The sequence below is a fragment of the Thunnus albacares genome, chromosome 3, assembly GCF_914725855.1.
Source record: "Thunnus albacares chromosome 3, fThuAlb1.1, whole genome shotgun sequence".
In the NCBI taxonomy this organism is placed as follows: domain Eukaryota; kingdom Metazoa; phylum Chordata; class Actinopteri; order Scombriformes; family Scombridae; genus Thunnus; species Thunnus albacares.
This window is the reverse complement of record NC_058108.1, coordinates 7,780,789-7,802,243: the sequence shown is the minus strand read 5'-3', so window position 1 is coordinate 7,802,243 and position 21,455 is coordinate 7,780,789. Positions and strand designations below refer to the sequence as shown.

General features: G+C 39.5%; 1 protein-coding gene across 1 annotated transcript in view; it reads left to right on the top strand.

Moving 5' to 3' along the window:
* The window catches only part of LOC122979669, a 61,526-nt gene that overhangs the window by 18,183 nt on the left and 21,888 nt on the right, over positions 1-21,455 (top strand). Inside the window, exon 20 of the mRNA XM_044347323.1 lies at positions 17,489-17,792. Within this exon, the coding sequence (XP_044203258.1) occupies positions 17,489-17,792 (304 nt within the window). The remainder of the gene's footprint in view (positions 1-17,488; positions 17,793-21,455) is intronic.

Here is a 21,455-nt window from a genome sequence, read left to right as displayed (position 1 = left end):
ACAGCAGTTGAGGGGCAGGTTCGCCTGGCTAATGGAAGAAACAGCTGAGTACTCCTGCTGAGTAGAGATCTTTAACTGAGGACAGTGGGGTGTTGTGGAAACTGTCTTAAAACTCTGAACACACATATGAAATAATACACAAAACTCTGCTGGGTTGAAGATTAAAAATGATTATTGTACAATAAGAAGACAGAGCTCACACAAAGATTTGCATCAGCTTGTCTTAACGAACAAGAGCAATGAAATGATCTGTGATTGGCCAATGTATATTATTTTTCATTTTCAACCTGTTGGCATAAGGCTTACATGATCATGACATTGAAGATGCCAGTGTTGTTTGTGAATGTAGGTTTTCTTTTATATTGTCAAATGTTTGGACACCATACATTTGAAATTACATACTGAGGTGAGGGTTTATGGAGGTTTCCTATCTTGTGTCCAGTATTTACTGTATCATCCTCTTCCTCTCACACTTTTATTTGGTGACCTTATATCTTTTTCTTTGGTCCAGCATCCTCCACTTATTCAACTTATTTGTGGCCATGATAAACTCCAAGTAGGCCTGAGGGGTGTACTACGACGTGGGATTAGTGGGTTAGCGAGGTATGTTGAGACTAAAGCCAAGGTTTTCAATATCAAAAGGTGGCTCTCTTTTAACCTGGCTAGATCACCATGGTAACTTATGCTGCAAATTTAACCTGGTGCAGAGCAGGTTATATTCCGAGTTTCAGCTTAAATCGGCAATAAAAAGCGCTGCCCTTTCACTAACTACCTGATTTGCGGCCAAGTCTGTTTAACACTGCTGGTACTGCAGCTATTAGAACACCGATTAGAAAATTGATTAGTCTTTTATCACACTTACCATTGATTTGATATGTCATATGGTAAATTTGTAATGGTGCAAGAGGTTAGGGTTACTTGCTGGATGGGATTTTGTTACAATATATCAAACTGTATTTCAAATAAAAAAATAAACAAAAAACTAATGAAGAAATACTTTGAACGAAAGAAATTAGTCTATTGGTATTCATTACAGATAATATTCAATCTATAATATTAATTTCACTTTGATTTGGCCAAAACCTAAAGTGATTTCCACTTATCCTTCATTATGGGACAGAGTCAGACCTGAATGCGCTTCTTGAGTATAATGTTTAAATCTGCAGCATCAGTTTAAAGTTTAAGAGCTCTGGGTGTGGAAGGTACGGAGAGTGCTTTGAGTGGTAAAATAAGTATATAAACTAATTACATAATTAATAAATTAATGAATTAGTGTTTTAATTAACAAATTTACATGATCAGCAATTCTGCCAGCATTCATCTCTCACCTTATTTGCAGCAACAGTGTTTCATTTTGCTGTGATAATTTATATTATTCATAGCTCTGTTATAATGATCTGTTCCTCCCGACTGAAGTAGGCAGCACGCGATTATTCCAATTTGTGCGGAAAAAGAGTCAATGACACGCAAAATGCCCCCTTTTATGGGGACGTGCACAGAGCCTGAAGCAGAAAACCTGGGTTGGCAAAGAAAGTTCATATCCACCGTTGTGATACCACTTATCTCTGATCGCATGTTTAGAGTTTGTCGAGCCAGCTCACACAAAGAAAGCCTGAGTAAGTTGAGCTTGCTTCTTAGTACACTCCTCTGGTTTGAGCCCATTCTCTGGCAACCCGCAACTGCTCCTGGGTCAGAGTGCATAATGATGTACTGTGGTACAAAGTAGAAACCCAGGCAGGAGCCTGTGGAAACACACAGAGTAAAAACTCAATCATTTTTTGTTGTTAGGGTTAGCAGTAGATGGACCCAAAAGCAGGAGACATCAGGCACAGGAACTGAAGAACTATATTTACACTTGGAAGTGCAGGCAAAGCAAAACTGAACAGAACAGAACAGAACAAAACTGAACACAGAGCAAAGGATCCAACAAAACTGAACTGAAACACAGGACTGAAATACTAACTGAACTAACAAGGAGATGAGGTGCAGGTGGGTAGATGAACAGAGAAACTCAAGTGAGGGGAATGAGGAGATGAAACAAGAGAACTAGAAAGAAGCTGATTGGCTTGGGAAAACGCTGGGAAAAGAGCAGGACTAACGAGGCTGAATGCAGGGCAGGTGTGGAAGGAAAAGCAGGATGGGGAAAACAAGAAAAAAAATCAGGGGCTGAGGCTTACTGGTGGGACAGGTGTTAATACTAAATTAAAAACCAATCAGGTGTTTAGAGTCAACGGCAAGGCGGCCTACCACCACCCAGCACAGCAGCAGCAGGTACACACAGAGCAGCAGCGGAGACACAGCAAGCAGCCGAAACAGCAGGAGACACAAGGACCGGAGACAAAACAGCAGCGGCTCCAATCAGCTGGTGGTGATGTCCGTCTACACCACCGGTGGACTCGGCCAGCTAACGAGGGTTCCCTTTAGAGCGTCCAACACAGGCACAGGAAAGTGAGGAGAGAGAGAAACCCGCACGGCTACCAGCATTTACCCGAAATAACCGCAGCGAGGCACACTCAGTGCTGCTTTGACAGACCAAAAGTCCCGGACCGGAAGTGACGCGATGGGGGAGCGCAAGAGGAAGAGGCAGGTGAAGACTGCCACCTTTATATAAAGCTGAACCAATGACCGCCACCAGGTGGAATCAATTATAAACAGCGCCCTCCATGCTGCTACATAATCATGCACAATCCTCTTCATATATAAATCATCATTCATCAAACTGTCTCAAAATTACATAAATATATCTTCAATCAGTGCACAAGTCACACTGAGCAAACACAGCAAATAAACTTCAGCATTACATTGCCAACCTAGGAACCTTTACTATAACGATTAGAAACATACATTCCTGTTGACATAAACATGAACCAATAAATCTGTCAAGCTTCAATGAAGCAAGCAACAGTATCTCAAGTGGTCCTTAAATATAATTTGCAACCTCTCTCATCTGTCCTTCTCCCACTCAGTCCAGTCTTAACAAACAGGGAGAAAAGTCTGAGAGCATGTGGTAGACTGATGCTGGGACACAGTCAGACTGTGACAGAACCATGACAGTTAATTTTTTTCTGTAAACCTACGTGCATGTCTATAAAACCATATAGACATGCATGTTGTTCAGGGTTAAACCCAGACAGCTAGCATAGTGCTAGCTACTATGGTCATCACAATTTAGAAGTTAAATCCTAAATTAACATTAGCTGGTTGGAGATGAAGCAGAAGATGAACTGCTACAAAAGTGTGTAGAGTCATTGCAGCATGAAGAAGATAAAGTTACTTAACATTTATTTGTTGTGTGAATTTTTGCACTGCAGTTGTTTTTTGTTTTACACATCTTGTGATGCATATGGACACATAGTCAGTGATGTAAGCTGGGGTCTTTTCAACAGGTTTTTAAATATCAGACACCATCGCCCAGGCAATCAAACCAGGTTGATCATCTTGTGTCCAATTAGCATATGTGGTTCATAGGTCTTGATTCACAGTCATCTGCCATCTTGATGCCTTGTTGTAGTATTGGTGATGTTCCTGATGACTCTTCCTGTGCAGTCCTTTGATTTTGAAGGATTTTGAAGGCCCTGCATTGGGGACTAGCTAGCAAAACATCTACATTGCAGGTGTGTCCTTGAGGGTGTCATCAGACATTGAGCGATGATACTGAAGAAGATCTTGCCTTCAACCCTGACAAGTGAGATGGCCCTGAACTGCTCAATGTTGCTTGTATTCTCCTCATTTGCAGAGATTCTCTGAAAATTGCCCCCTCTTCTATGCTGCTGTGCGCCACGGAGGATGATGGTCTTCTTCTTCATGATGTTGCATAGATCTGCTAAGACGGCCTTATTCTCCCCCCTTGCTTCCTTGCTACTGCCTCCTTAGAGATTTCAGCTCCTGTCTTATTGTAGATGGCTTATTCTCGTCTCTTACCAATTTTGCCCCAGTTTTGTCACCCACTGCTTCATAACGCCAAACCTCTCAGCAACAATGTTGACAGTGATTGTTGCCATTAAGTGGCACTTCTGATCTGCATCACTACTGACTGTGGCAAGGACTCAAGGATGCAGTACACATCCACATCAAACTGGAGCCATTCTGTCTTCTTGTTAGATGCTGACCACTTGACCCATTGATGTTCAGATGTTTTGCCTTGAGGTGGAATGTACAGTGCATGGCAGTTCTGGCCACTGTGTAAGCCTATGTCCTGCACAATTGACTCACCCCTCAAAGCTTGTGGGTTTTGCAGACCTTGCCACAAACTGCCCATTGTTATATTCTAATGATAATAATAATAATTTTTATTATATGGTATTTATACAGCACTTTCCAACAACTCTGATGCAGGAGAAATTCCTGCAGAGATGGAAGCCAAAGACCCTGCAGACAGGGGCCTCCAACAGATATTCACAGCCAAAAGTGTTTTGGTACCAGGTGCACTTATGAACCATCTCATGCTTAAACATTGTGTTTGTTGTGGCCAATGCCTGACTAGCACAGAAGTCCAATAAAAAAGCACCATTTGGGTTCAGATCAAGCCATTCCTCCCAATCACCCCCCTCCAGGTTTCTTCACAACCTTCTTCACAATCCACATGAGCATTGAAGTCCCCCAGCAGAACTATTGAGTCACCAGGCAGGACCTCACTGAGAAACATCAAGTACGTTTGGTGCATTTGCACAAACAACAGTCAGAGCATTCCTCCCAGAATGACATGTCAAGGAGGTGACCCTCTCACTCCATGGGGAGAACTCCAATATAGTAGCACTCAGCTAGGGGCTCTCAGCTTGGGTAATTCTGAAAAAGAACAGTCTAGCCTCTCTCCGGTAGTTTGGCTCTGGAGAGTTTTTTTTTTGTTTTTGGCTGCAGGGTTGACATTTGTTGACAGAGAGCCAAGATGTCTTTTTAAAATTGTGGGGGACTTTGAAAGGACAGAAAGAATTATTTTTGATTTAGCTGGGGAACATTGTGGGACATCAAACATGTTATTTCTGACAGAACAGATAATGAATAATGAAAGTTGTCTCCTTCACTGGTGTATGGGACATAAATGGTGTCCTATATAGAAATGGTGACACAATGGTACTGAATATGTACTGTATGTGCTGCCTGTATGTTAGTCCATCTGATTATTGTTACTATAATTGAGACTGGGTTATTGGTTTCCATATTGAAAATGTTTTCACTTACTCTTCTGCGGGGAGGTCAGGTCAGCAGGAACTGGCAGGGACTAAGTATTCATTATCTTACAGTATCTTGAACCCAAGTCCTCCACCTGAAGGAAAATTTTCTAACTGCTTGACCAAGTGCTGCTGCTTTTAATAGCACACCCTCTCAAGCTGATTTAATCACTCAACTGACTGATAATTTAACCATCTTCTGTCTTTCAGACCAACCACACACATGCCATCTACTCCAACAGTTTATTCATCAAAAGAAAGAACAACAGGAGAGTTAGCGAAGGAGAGTTCCCATACTGGGTCTCACACCCCAGGCTCCCAGACCATGGACATCTGCGCTAACAACTCAGCCAAACGGTCAACCTGCTAGCCAAGGGCCATCACGTCAAATCAAGTCATCTGTGGTCATTATCCTCTAGAGGACACAGGACTGCACCATGAGTCTTCCCTTCTCCTGTGCCTATCTCCTGGCCTATTATTTATTATTTTCTTATTTAAGAATGGATGCCTGCTGGGGGAAATGCCTTTCTTTCATAAGTTTTCTTGACAGATTGGCAGGTGGCATTTTAGGCCCGGGTACCAAAGCCAGAATTTCCATGTTTCTGTTTCGCAACTCCAACTTCATAAAGACTTATCCAGCAGGTCGGGGCATCCTGTCAGTGGGCTCACCATTGTACGTGGGCGTCTCTGTAGACGAGAGAGATCCAAGCTTTGCAGCTGTTCTGAAGGACTGCTACGCCACTCATTCATCAAACCCAGATGATTCTGTGTGATACTCTCTCATCCAGAACAAGTATGTGTCCCACAGCAGATGCTTTGTGGAGTATAGTGGAAATGGGGAAAAAGTGAAATGTACAGCAATGTGAAACAGAACTGATGATTTCATCCTCTGTGCCAGGTGTCCCACTGACTGCAGACAGGTGTCAGTGGTTGAGAGCCCATAACAGATTTTCCACATTATAGAGTAAACTGTCACCTTTTTTTTTAAATAAAACCTTGATGGTTGAATATGCAGTAGTTAAAAAAATAAGTGAAACCAAATTACAACCATGATACATGACTTTGGTCCAGACTGAAATTTCTCAACAACTGCTGGATGAATTGCCATTAAATCTGGTACAGATATCCACAGTGTCGATGGGATGAAGATTATTAACTTTGGTGACTGCGTGACTTTTCATCTAGAAGCACCATGAGGTTGACACTTGTGGCTCAGACTGAAATGTCCTGACAACTTTTGGATGGATCACCATGCAATTTGGTGCAGACATTTCATTTTCCTTGTGAACTTTAGAGATCCCTTAACTTATCATCTGGCGCCATCATCAGGTGAACATTTCAATCTGTCCAGTATTTTGGTTTATCTGTCTGATATCAAAGTTTCTTTACACAGTATTTAGCATTACAGCCTCACAGTAGGGGTGGGCAGACCGATACCTTAAAAAATTGGATCCATCTGACATTAGATCATGTTGTTGGCACATGAACACTCGTCTTAGTGAATACACTCTCTGCTGCTCTGCTGCTGTTGTGTAGTACGAACAAAAAGTATCAATATTGGAATCAGTGATTATGGTCCTGGCACTACTTGGTATTGGATTACACCCAAATTTTGTGGTATACATCATCCACCCCTACCTCACAGAGCTGCCAGCATGGCTGTAGATTCTTAATCTTACTATATTTTCTTCTCCATCTCTTTTGTTTCAATCTTTCCACTTTTCTTCTTCCTGTAAAACAGTTTGAAGAGTACCATATATATAATGTTTGTTTTAGGGTTGGGCAGATCAATCCCAAAATTATTGATAGTATCAATATTGAGTCCTGTTTTGAGCATTGATAGTAACTTTGAAAGAATCAATCAGTCAACCAAGTAAATGGACCCATCTTTTACTTGGGTTTCACTTTCTCAGTGCTGCACTCTCTGCTGCTGTTGTGTGTATGCATGCAATCTCGTTAGTTCAGACAATCACATGATAAACATTTTATTTACCATTAAAACCTGTTTCACATGTGATCAAGTAATCAATAGATAATGCTGCTGATCCCAGAACTGTTTTACATTATTTATTCATCTATTCACTTTTGGGCTGATTGGGGGTCGATGAGAGGGATGAAGGGGGTCGATGGCATGGGGATGACCAGAGACCAAATGGAATCATAATGAGGCTGGAGCATCTAGGAACCGAGGGGTCAAGACTCAGGGTGGGGGGCATGTCTCGATAAGCTTTCTGCTTCGTCATCCCCCTGTGGTTCCTAAAATAGAACAAAAAGAATTACTTATGGAGAAGTACTAACCCTAACACGCATGTCTTTGATGGTGGGAGGAAACTGAGCACCCAGTGGAAACCCACACAAACATGGGGAGAACATGCAAACTCCACACAGAAAGGATCTGAGATGACCAGTGTTCGAACCCAGGACCTTCTTGCTGTGAGGCATAAGTGCTAACCACTGAGCCACTGTGACACCTGTTGAGAGGAGAGAGAGGAGAAAAATGGGTTTGGGGGATAGGGTCGTGAGAACTGAGATGAATGAGAGAGAAAGCGGTTAGACATGCCTATATAGGTATGCACAGGTGATTGAATTAGTTAGGTGTAGGTGTTGTGTGTGAGTTGCATAAACCTATACACTAACTATACACTAATATTTGAAAGCACTGACACATTACAAATTTAACAAATAAACAGAAAGAAAGAGGGAATTTTTTGAACATGTTAATGCATTATTTATTTAACATCAGCAGTACAAAGTGTTGTCATAACAACACTGCCATACTCCATATAACAGGTCGTAACTCTCAGAAAAATTCCTGTTGTTACTCTGAAAACATCTGCCAGCTCCATAGGCTACATAAACAAACAATAGTATTATGATTTTACTCCTTTTTCTCCTCCTTTACTTAAAATGACAACTTCTCAAAATACACCTGAAAATGTTTGAGCTGATGTCCGATCCAAGATATGCAAGTGGACATCACCATAGACATGTATGTAATACCCAAGGAACAACTTTAGCGGCAAAGACTTCAGAACAGATGGCCATTTGTGGGCATATGTGAACAATCTGATGTCACAAACACAAACATTTAACAGTCTTGAACACAAATAACCAACAGCCTTTTCTGAGTGTCAGGCCAAGAGCTGTTTAGGCCAGTAACTTGTTTATGAGGCTCATGAACCTGGAAGTTGGGTTTGGCTGCAGTGTGTCCAGTCCCACAAACAGTCTTTGAAAGACTTCAAAGGTTTCGGCCAGTTTTGTAGGATACTCCAGGTTTTGGGTGTTTGTCAGGCCAAGAGGAAGGCAGCACGCTCTGGCCACGTTGTCCACATCAGTAAGCACTGGGATGCCCTCGATGATAATGCCCACTGCATCTGGCTCATGGCAAACATAAATCTTCATGCTGTGAATTTTAAGGTCCTGTTGCATGTTGACCTCTGCTGTCCCCTATAAAACATACAGACAAATCACAATAATGAAGACAAACAGTCTCATTTGTTGATGAAAGATACAAATAAATTGGATTTTATGTTATCTATTTCAGATAATGCTTCAGTTTGGAACAAAACACATCACACCTGTAGAGCCCAGTGTAAAAATTTAAATAATTCCATAAGAATTCTTAATTTGAGATTTTGTCCAGATCTTGTGATTTTTAAAAAGCCTTGCAGCTACTGCACATGAAGTGTGCAAGTACATCTATTCAAGGGCTATATAAACATTTTAATTGTTTATGTGGTGTGGTTAGATGGTGTTACATGCTGTGTGCAGTTTCAGCATTGTCTCTAGTCTACTTTAAAAAATGGTGAATGTACTACTTTGATTTTCTTTTAGCCTGCTACCACCAATTATTACACAAACAAATAGCATACAGCAGTGCTCAGAGAGCAAGAGATTGCAAGGAAGGAATTCCACAACTACAATTAGGCTAGACTTAGAAATTAAAAGGAGTATTTAAATCTTTTGGAATTGTACTTGTTCATTTTATAGCAAGAGTTAAATGAGGAGATCAATATCAATTTTGTGGTATCTTTTATTATGACATGATTTATGGAAGATGCCAAAAATGCCCAAATTAAAACATATCCACTTCCTGTCTTCTCCAGCTGTATGTTTTGGCCATCATGTAATTTATGCTCTTGACCCCATCCTTTTTCTTTCTGGCTTCAATAAGGTCAAGTCTTACACCCTCAAGAGTGTTGTCTGTCTCACCAGTTGGGTGTGGGGGGAGAAAATTTACTTCTGCCTTCCTTGGTTTCTTGACATTTTTTGCAGCTTTTCTGTCACCCTCTTTCTTGTGTTTCAGTGAATTTATCAGGAGTTCAGGGCTTCCCAGTGCTTCACTTTGTCCGGTAATTTCCACATTTGTATGTCAGGCTTTGCTGCCACCTGTAACATCCATTAAAAGAGCCAGGTTCCTTCAAGCAGGGATGCTTTCCGATTAGTGCTTGTGATGTCAGTGGTGTACCATCTCTTAAGTAAATCTCATTGCCTTGTCTCAAAGCCAGCTCAGTGTTGTGGGAGAAAGTTGGAATGCAAAACACAGTAGGCCATGGATCCTGCCTTTCTGAGGGAGGAGGACTCAGAATCAAAGTGTCTTGTGAATCCACAGAGTGGAAATCACATACCGAGCACCCATCAGAGGTATCAGGGTTGCTCTCCTGTGGGACAATGGTTAGTGTGATGGTTTGTGGTACATTCACTACTTTGAGGGTGTCTTTATATTTCAGGTCATTTGTAGAGGTTAGGGTGAAGAAGTCATCAAAGTCCTTGTCTTTGTACTGAAGACTTATGTCTGTGGTGATGGAATAAGCATCTTTGATAGCTTTAACCAACTCATTCACCGTTGAGAGTAAGTTTCTTGAATTCATGATCCATGAGGACTCGGAGTCTCACGGCTTGTTCCATGTCTGCAGGAAAAGAGGAGATAAAGAAGAATCAGATGATACCGTTGTACTCAGCACTGGAGGCAGATAGTGTTCACCATACCAGGAAATCTGTGTTTTCACAATGAAATGTACACTTTCTTCAAGAAAGGCAATCTGCACAATCTCTGCAAAATCAAGAAGACCAGCAGTACAACCATAGGCCACAACCATACCTTTAGAGTATCTGGTTCCCTGGAAGGTGACAATGTTAGCTAGCTGTACATTGTCAAGGATATAGACACCTGATTGACTCCTGAACATTTGCATGCAGAACATCTAATGGCACTGATGTTACTCTTACAACACTCACACCCACATCTGTTGTGGAATGCAGGTGGTGGGCAATCATAAGCTGATGTTTTGTAGCCAGGGATAGAATTATGTTCTTAAAAGCCTCACAATCTGTTTAAAGTAGCTGTGTTCGGCTCAGCTACCACTGGTCCAAAAACTTTTAAACAGGATTAAACAGGATAGTGTTCTAAGAAGTGGTGCTTTGGGATTAATTTTTCAGTAGGAAATACTTCCAAGAATCTGCATGCTCCTTTTTGGTACAAGCAGGAAAAGCACATAACCTCAAGACAAAATCTGCATATGAATGGTCCAGAAAAATTTTCCACAAGTCCGCTGATTGAGTGTGCCCCAAGATTATCAGCAACTACACTCAACACAGTGCCTTTCACATTTTGCCCAACACTGGAAATGTAGATGCTGTCACGCTCCAAGATAGCAACGTATTTTAATAGAGGGTCAAACACTTCAGCATAACCAAATCTTTTGATATCAACTTCTTTGATTAAAACACCAGGTATACTGAATTAAGAGTAGATGGAGATGAAGAAGAGATGTTGCCCAACACCCAGTATACAGCTGTAATTTTATGCTTTTTTCTTGATGTTCCCAGTGGGTTACAAACCTCAAAGTCATCTACGTACAGTATGAATTTTATCTTTAGTTCTTCAGAATAAAAGGAATTCTCTTTATAAAATGTATCATCATGATATGATCCATATTTAGTAGATGATGACTGGTCCTGCTCTCTACTCAGGGCCTTTCTTCTAAGATGTTCATTTTTCAAAATTTGAAGCAAGGATTGAACAATCGAGACATACTGGAAACTTCTTCTCTGATTTGGTTCAAAGATGTATTCAACTGGTTCAACAACTTCAAATGTTTCTTTAAAATACTGTCTTCTGTCCCCCCTCCCCCTTTCTCTCTCTCTTTCTCTCTCTCAACCCAACCGGTCAAAGCAGATGGCCGCCCACCAAGAGCCGGGTTCTGCTTGAGGTTTCTACCCGTTAAAGGGGAGTTTTTCCTTACCGCTGTCGCCAAGTGCTTGCTCATGGGGGAATTGTTGGGTCTCTGTAAATTAAAGAGTACGGTCTTGACCTGCTCTATGTGAAAAGTGCCTTGAGATGACTTTTGTTGTGATATGGAGCTATATAAATAAAAATTGATTGATTGATTGATTGATTCTTAATTATGAGGAAAGAGGACCACCAGCACTTAATGCTGTACTTAGGGGATTCTTCCACTAGAGAATTAACAAACTCGTCATCAATACTGTGGTCATTGCTCTTTAAATGTGAAACAATGATATCTTTGTTGGCAGTTTTGGGTGCAGACCTTGATATGAAGTGAAGCTCCTCTACCAATTCATCAATGCACCGAAGTGAGACATCATGAAATTTCAATAAGAGGGATGCTATATGCTCTATAAACACTAGTTTAATGTTTTTCAGACTGCGCATCTGAGCTTGTTACTGCATAATTAGCATCATTGTGATCATTCTCGTCTTCAGAGACTTCAACATCAGGTTCTTCAAGTGTTTCTCTACACTGCTCTTGAGAGAAAATACCTGGTTTGAAATCATGTTAAGTATGAGGAGTATGTTTCCTGTGTTTGTGTGTCACAAAAGTCCCATATACATTTGTTTGGTGATCACACCCTGCAAAGACACACCTTATAGTCTCATTATTTTTCAGATGATGACCTTTGTGTTCAAAATAATCCTTTTCAGTAGGGAATACAGATCCTTGACATAATTGGCAGGTGAATGAAAGAATTACTTCTGGTAGCGACTGAACTTCCACATGATATCTCGACAAATGAGAGCAGAGGGCAGTCCAGCTTTTAAAAGAGCATGGGCAGTCTACATGTATACAGGGTAAGGCATGACTGTGTCCAAAAGTTCCATGATGCAGTCAGTAATGCTTTAAAATATCACTTTTTGTAGGGACAACATTGGTACATAATTTACAAGGCCATCGCATGTGTAATTGAAGAAATAGAAAAGAGTATGGTTACCTCCAGCCTGTTTGATACATGCCTTATGACAGCCGTTAAGATTAGAATTTATATAGAGAAGATTTGATGGTCTTCTGAAGAAGAAATTAAAATGACAAAATAGTTCAGTGATGTTAATGGTATGAGTCAAGAACATCTGTAATTTCAACTTAAGGTAGGTGGGGAGGTGTCTTCAGATCAGACAAGATTTGATGGTCTTCTGAAGAGGATTAAAATTAATTAAAATGACAAAATAGTTACATGATGAAAATATCAGGAACCATCATGTTAATGGTATGAGTCAAGAACATCTGTAATTTCAACTTAACTTTTTGTCACTTGAACACATAATTTAAAATGTTATTAAGAAAGTATTACACGTTATGTTAGTATTAGAGTATTAGGTTAGATAAAGTCACACAGAAAAATACACACAACAAATGATTTAATTATTCATTTAATTTTGCAATATACACCTTATACACTGGAATGTGAAAGAACATGAATGTGAAAGTGAGAAGTATAAGAAAAGTGTTGAAAATACTTTGTAGCATACTTTCAGTAATAGGCACACAAGTGCATACAGACTCTTATCGGCATAATATGTTGTAAAAATCATATTAGCACACTTTTCTTATAATGGAACAAAGCACTGAGTCAACTATTAACCTTGGATGATAAAACGTGAGAAGGAAGTGAGTTCTGAAATATAATATGACAGAATTCACAGGGAGCGGCACAATGACTCCGGTAAACAATGATAAGAAGAGACATAAATATTATAAAAACACAATAAATGTATCATATACTGCACATGAGGGGAAAAGGAAAGGTTTATGTGTTGTTTGTTTGTTCCCTGCAGTACGGCTGTAACCAAGTTGCTCCTATAGTTTCAAAGAAACCTGTTTTAATCATAAAAACAATTTTTTTCAAAGCCAGACTGTTAATACAAAATGCAGAAACATAAGATTGTGTCCAAAATGCACATCCTATACAGTAATACATGATATCAATGACATCAAGGGGATCATCAATCACATGGTTGATCATTTTTGAAATTGTTTATAATTGCATGTACGTACTTCTTCCTTGGACTTGGACAAAATAATCTTAATTCACAGTCCACCTACAATTTCTGGAAATGGATGCCAGTTACATTTACTCAGTTAAAGCTATAATACGTAACTATTCTGCATTAAAATGTCTTAAAATGACAAGACTTATGTTATATATTTTATTGAGTTGTGTACTTTGTGGTGGAAATCTGAAAAATAAAAAGCTGACAAAGACCAAGTTGTCTTTTTGTCTTTTAATGAAAAACCTAGCAAGGGATCAGTATACAGTCACAACAGAGTGTAATTGCAGACTGATAATCAAATACAAAGTGTACATACTTTTTATAGACTTGGAGTGTGGGAAACAGTATCAGGATGTGAGTGGGGTGCAGTGCCGGATGTCATCAAAACTGTCAGACTGCCTAAAAAGAACTGTAGCATGTCCGAGATGAAGCTACTCCCTACTTTGATCCAGACAGTGACGAAAAACAATGAGCATACGACCTGATGGTTACATGTTCAAGGTTATTTGTGAGTTTATCCAAAATGCAAGTCTAAAATGTGGTGCAGAGAATACAAAGTGTATTTTTTTCCATTACAACTTACATTATCCCAAATGTTCCCAACAATTTTTAAACCCAAAGAAATCTGTAATTTTAATCAAGGTTACTGTCCATTTCATTTGGTCACCTGTCGATAGTGTCATATCCCCTGTACCAAAGAGTATACACGTTCCATGATAGGGTCAATAATGCTTTAAAATACCACTTTTTGTAGGGACAACATTGGTACATAATATGCACGACCATCCCATGTGTAATTGAAGAAATAGATAAGAGTACGGTTACCTCCAGCCTGTTTGATACATGCCTTATGACAGCCGTTAAGATTAGAACATATACAGAAATATGTAGTGCAAAAACCTCTGATACATCTACTCAAGTCTGACACACTTAAGGGCTGACTATCTGTGTATCCAAATGACACACCAAGGTAGGTGGGGAGGTGTCTTCAGATCAGACAAGATTTGATGGTCTTCTGAAGAGGAAATTAAAATGACAAAATAGTTACATGATGAAAATATCAGGAACCATCATGTTAATGGTATGAGTCAAGAACATCTGTAATTTCAACTTAACTTTTTGTCACTTGAACACATAATTTAAAATGTTATTAAGAAAGTATTACACGTTATGTTAGTATTAGAGTATTAGGTTAGATAAAGTCACACAGAAAAATAGACAGAATAAATGATTTAATTATTCATTTTTATTTTGCAATATACACCTTATACACTGGAATGTGAAAGAACATGAATGTGAAAGTGAGAAGTATAAGAAAAGTGTTGAAAATGCTTTGTAGCATACTTTCAGTAATAGGCACACAAGCATCTCTTGTAATGGAACAAAGCACTGAGTCAACTATTAACCTTGGATGATAAAACGTGAAAAGGAAGTGAGTTCTGAAATATTATAATATGACAGAATTCACAGGGAGGGGCACAATGACTCCGGTAAATAATGATAAGAAGAGACATAAATATTATAAAAACACAATAAATGTATCATATACTGCACATGAGGGGAAAAGGAAAGGTTTATGTGTTGTTTGTTTGTTCCCTGCAGTACGGCTATAACCAAGTTGCTCCTATAGTTTCAAAGAAACCTGTTTTAATCATAAAAACAAACTTTTTCAAAGCCAGACTGTTAATACATAATGCAGAAACATAAGATTGTGTCCAAAATGCACATCATAATTTTAATCAAATTACTGTCCGATTCATTTGGTCACCTGTCGATAGTGTCATACCCCCTCTACCAAAGAGTATACATGCACAAGATGATAATCATCTTGTGTGCATGTGTAGACGTTGCAGTTGTCCACCACAATGGCATCTCCTGAAGAGTATAGGCTTACAAGATAATATGTTGGTGTTTTGGTTGCATAATTTCAATGACCAGTTACGTTTGAATATCCAATTACGCCAATCACAACACATCATTAGGTAGAGACAAACATGTTTTGCCACTGTTAGCTAGCTAGCTTTATCTGTGGATCCTGCTTCAGAAGACGTGGCTCTATCCACTGTGTTGGACAATGAACTGATGGAACTATCAGCAGACAGCAGCCTGAAGCTTCAGCTCACACGAGTTGACTTTACTTCATTCTGGATACTGGCTGCCAGGCAATATCCCTCTCTGTCAAAAAGGGCAATCATATTTCTGTTGCTTTTCATCACCACCTATTTATGTGAGTCAGGGGTTTCCATTGCCACTGACTGTCACAAAATCAAAGGCAAGGAAGAAATTAAAAGCAACTTGGAATGCTACTCTGCATGTCAGCCTCTCACTCATCCCACAACGACTTGATCTCATTATTTCCCAGAAGCAAGCCCAAGTGTCTCACTGAGGGTAGGCAGAATATTTATTTTGGTCATAACAGCTGACAGTGGCATAACATATATTTACAGCCCAGTTTTTTGTCATGTTGTGTTTTTTTTGTCATTTATATGGGAAGGTGGTCCTTGAAAGTTTTTTAACAATCAGAAGTGGGCCTTAAAGGTGCAGTGTGTAGAATTTAGTGGCATCTAACGGAACGGAAATGGAATATAATATTCATAACCTGAATATAAGAATCGTCATGTTTTCCAAGGTGTGTGCATCCTCCTGTTTCTGCCCATCTGTTGTAAACTCTTGTGGTTTGAAAGGTGTACAATACATGTATGTGTTATTATTGGCTTGGACACCGCTTATTGACACTTGCGGCTATATTTTTTATATCATTTTTGATTAATAAGTAACTGTGTTGATATGATACGAGTCATTGCTGTCAGTCACCCATTTAAGTGCTTCACCAATGAGTGGTAGGTGTGGTCCTTTGAGCACTAACACAGGCCTATAAATTCTCACAGTCTCACTCACTGGGAGATTCACACTTTCAACTTTTTCCTGGATTCCCACACAGTCTCTCCAAGGTATGTTCAAACACTGGCAAAGTAATGAATTTTATGCACAGCAGCAGTTTGGAAATATAGATTTAAGATTGTCCATTTGTGTTGAATTTGCCATTTCACTAAGTTGGCATATTGTGCAGTTTTCTGGGCTTTATCAAGACATCTTTGTTGTCTTTTTTAACAGGTTTGTGTCCTAGATGTTGTCCATAATGGGGGTGCCTGGGGGTTTATTGTTGATCCTAATTTTGCAGATTACAGGAAGCACTTCAGGTAAACCATCTGACATCTTGGGTTACACATTATGACACATATTTACTATGTAATTGCTCTTTCCCTTTTGATTTTTTAAATAGATTTGATACATTTTACCCCCTTTTGCGTCACAAATGAATGAACTTCTATTGAAAGACTTTAATCAATTGATGCATTGAATTTGCCTCCTCACACATAAATCATAACTACCAACATAATAAATAATAATAATAATAATAATAATAATAATAATAATAATAATAAACATGTTAATTTTAAAATTTCACAGTAATTCCCTCATATTTCCACTTCAAAGTTAGATAACATTTGACACTATCAATGTCACATATTCTTAACTGCCTATCTTAGGGATTTTTTTGAAGCAATATTATTCTTACACTGACATCGATATCAACATGTTTTTTTTATATTCCAATGTTTTTTATGACGGCCCTATGACATCAAATGGAAAATTCTGGATGACTTGAACATAATTTCACATGTTATAATATATATATTATAACATATATATTAATATTGATTTTTCTATATATTATTTTGAAAACTTATTTCATCAACATCTTTACACTGATAGAAGATATTCAATTTGCTCAATGAAGACACCACTGTCCACTTGTTCTTATATTAACCATTTATGAACAAAATGTTTTTCATCATTAACAGAGCTTAACAGAACAGAAGATGCAGTTGCTTCAACCACAAATGATCCAAGACCACAAAACTCCACCATCGCTCAGGTGACATCTGACATCACGGCCACAACAACAGTAGTTAACAGCCTAGCAGTTGGGAATAAAAGGTCATTTGTGCAAATTGTTGAGGGGCAGGTCCGCCTGGCTGATGGAAACAGCTCCTGCTCTGGTAGAGTAGAGATCTTCTACCGAGGACAGTGGGGCACAGTGTGTGATGATGCCTGGGACCTGACTGATGCTCAAGTGGTGTGCAGACAGTTGGGCTGTGGCAGGGTCCTGTCAGCACCACAAAGAGCACGCTTTGGACAGGGCAGAGGGCCTATTTGGTTGGATAATGTCATATGCACAGGCAGCGAATCAGAGCTCAGCGAGTGCAGACACCAAGGGATTGGAACTCACAACTGTAGACACCGTGAGGATGCTGGTGTGGTCTGTGAAGGTAAACACAAACTTGAGCAGCTAAAGTCAATGAAATCTCGCTGTGTAACAGCCTGTCTGTGGTATTATATTTAGGATTTTAGTCACCATCTGTTACAGAAATATGATATATGTGATTTACACTTCACTTTTATTTTATTTATTCCATTTTTGGTTTCTCACAGATATCATTGTTTGAAGTCCATAGTTCAACACTATTATGTTGTATGCTTTTCTGTTAGCTCGTTCAACAGTGAGGCTGGTCAACTCTGACAACCGCTGCTCTGGCAGAGTGGAGGTCTACCATGAAGGACAGTGGGGGACAGTGTGTGATGATGCCTGGGACCTGAACGACGCCAATGTGGTGTGCAGACAGCTGGGCTGTGGCGAGGCTCTTTCAGCTCTACAAAGTGCAACTTTTGGACAGGGCAGTGGACCCATCTGGTTGGATGATGTCAGCTGTTCAGGAAATGAACCATCGATAACAGACTGCAGACATCAAGGATTTGGGGTCCACAACTGCGGTCATGGTGAACATGCTGGTGTGGTCTGTGAAGGTAAACACAAATTTGAGCATCTAAAGTTAATGAAATCTCAGTGTGTAACAGCCTGTCTATGGTGTTATATTTAGGATTTTAGTCACCATCTGTTACAGAAATATGAAGTATGTGATTTACACAACACTTTTATTTTATTTATTCTACTTTTAGTCTCTCAAAGATGTTGTTGTTTTCATGAAGTCCATCTTTCAACAATATTATGTTGTATGCTTTTCTGTTAGCTGGTTCAGTGAGGCTGGTCAACTCTGACAACCGCTGCTCTGGCAGAGTGGAGGTCTTACATAATGGACAGTGGGGGACAGTTTGTGATGATTTCTGGGACCTGAATGACGCCAATGTGGTGTGCAGACAGCTGGGCTGTGGCAGGGCTCGTTCAGCACTACATAATGCAGCTTTTGGACAGGGCAGAGGAGCCATCTGGTTGGATGATGTCAGCTGTTCAGGAAATGAACCATGGATAACAGACTGCAGACATCGAGGATTTGGGGTCCACTACTGCAGTCACAGTGAAGATGCTGCTGTGGTCTGTGAACCCAATTGAAAAAATAATTAACTTAAGTGTATTTAAAATGCACTGAAATATTGCAAAGTATGTTTCAAATACATTTATATAAATGTGCACTCATTTTAAATAGATTGAAAGTATATTAATTTTATGCTATCATGAAATACTCAATAGTATATTTTCACCACACTTAATTAAAAATTGAAATATAGTGTACTTTTATACTATCATGAAATATTCAAAAGTATGATGACTGCATCATGTGACCTACATCTGGATGTCTCTGCCACCTTCCACCTTTAAATTTGAAAAACTGCCACCGTACCAATACAAAAATACCACATTGTGGGAAAATAGTGTGCATTTGGATGCTGCAAGTATTGTTTATTTTGTTTACTCTAATTTCCAAAGAAAGAAAAAATACTTGTTTATGTTAAGCAATAGTTCATAGTTTCATTTGTAAACTTTGAATGTTTATTTGTAACTGCATTTTACACAATAAAACTGATGTCACAGTATTCATTGAAATCTATTATTCATAAGTGTTGGACTCAATTCAATGTATTTTAACAGCATTGGTACAGTGTACTTGTAGTATATAGAGAATTAAACAAAAAAATTAACAATTATTTGTATTTGTATTCTAATAAAAGTGAAAAGAAGCTTAAAAAAAGAATGGGATCCCCACACCAGGTCTTGAATTGGAGTCTCCCAGATCATAGACAACTGCACTGACTACTGAGCTAAAACTTTACTCATCGACTCATTGCACACAGACCTCTACCTATCTATACACCAGTAATACAGAGACAGCACACCATGTAACATGTAGTAGAACTTCAAAGGTGATTCTTGCTTTGCACTTTTCATTTATTGCCTATTTTTTTACAACCTAACTTTGTGGAAAGGAGAAGGGGAACAACAGGTTATGGAGAGTCCCTTGGGACTTACCCCTGATGGATGTAACAGTGGAGCAGAGGAGAGAGACCGAGATAACAATGTAACAGACCTGCAAACTGGTATTTAACAGGTTTTTTTTTTCTTCCCAAAAACAAATAATTTTTAAAATATTTGAATGAAACTAATATTGGTATAAAACCCACTATTTGTGCTTTGCTGAATAATGTATTTGTATTCGCGCACACCCCTAATCCCTTGCTTAATTCCAGCCAGGGACCTTTGTTGCATGTCATACCCTCTCTACTCTTGTTTCCTGTCTGCCTTATCCCCTATCCAATAAAGGCGAAACTGACAAAAAAAGAGGTACGGTGGCTAAGTGGTTAGCACTGTTGCCTCACAGCAAGAAGGTCATGGATTTCAACTCCAGCTGTCCCTGGTCCTTTGTGTGTGGCGTTGCATGTTCTTCCCATGTTTGCTGGACTGCCTTACCACCTGGCTCAAGGCTGGCAACAAGAAGGGAGGCCACACACAGACATATCAGTCAAAAGTAATTTATTTAACTCAAAGAAATAATACACCAACTAACTGGTGGGGTGTGTAAGTCGGAGAAACATCAGTAGTGTTTGTAATGTATGGATGAATGAAAATGTGGTGTAAACAAAAGAAAAAGGCTGAGGCCCCTGCAGTAGGCTCGGCTGAGAGAGAAAGAGCAAGACTCTCAGAAGGGCAGTCCTTTTATGCCTTCTGGGAAGCCCAACCCAGATGGGCAGGTACAAGGCAAACCTCCCAACTCCACCTGCTAGCTGACTCCCAGTATCTGCAAAAAATGGGAGTAAAGTAAGGCACACAATCAGGTAGAGTGAGAAGGCCCATCCCAACTGAAATACTAACTGAACTAACAAGGAGATGAGGTGCAGAAGGGGAGATGGGTGGAGAAACTCAAGCGAATGAGGAGATGAAACAGGAGAACAGGAAAGAAGCTGACTGGCTGGGGAAAACACTGGGAAAGGGCAGGGCTAACGAGGCTGAATGCAGGGCAGGTGTGGAAGGAAAAGCAGGCTGAGTAAAACAAGAAAAAATACAAAAGGCAATACCTTCTCTGAGCTGAGGACAAATCAAAAACAAACCTTCATCCATAAGTTAAATAAAAGTTTATAAGATGATCATGCACAATCGTCTTCATATATAAACTGTCATTCATCAAACTGTTTCAGAATTACATAAATATAACTTAAATAGGTGCACAAGTCACACTGAGCAAACACAGCAAATAAACTTCAGTATTACATTGCCAACCAAGGAACCTTTACCATAACGATTAGAAACATACATTCCTGTTGACATAAACATGAACCAATAAATCTGTCAAGCGCAGTGGCCTGCATATTAAGGCTGCATGTAACAACTTAAACTGGACTGAAGGACAACTGTTGCCCTGAGTTACAGTTCACTTTTGCACTTAGTTTCTATGAGGGTCAATGAAACATGCAACAGTATATCAAGTGGTCCTTAAATACAATTTGCAATCTCTCTTATCTGTCCTTCCCAAGGTATCTTGTGGACTGGTGGTGGGGCATAGAGCCAGACTGTGACAGAACAATGACAGCTGGTTTCTTTTTTCTGTAAACCTAAGTGCATGTCTATAAAACCTGCTCCAACATATCATCATACTCTCTGTTGTTATGTATATGTTATTCAGGGTTAAACCCAGACAGCTAGC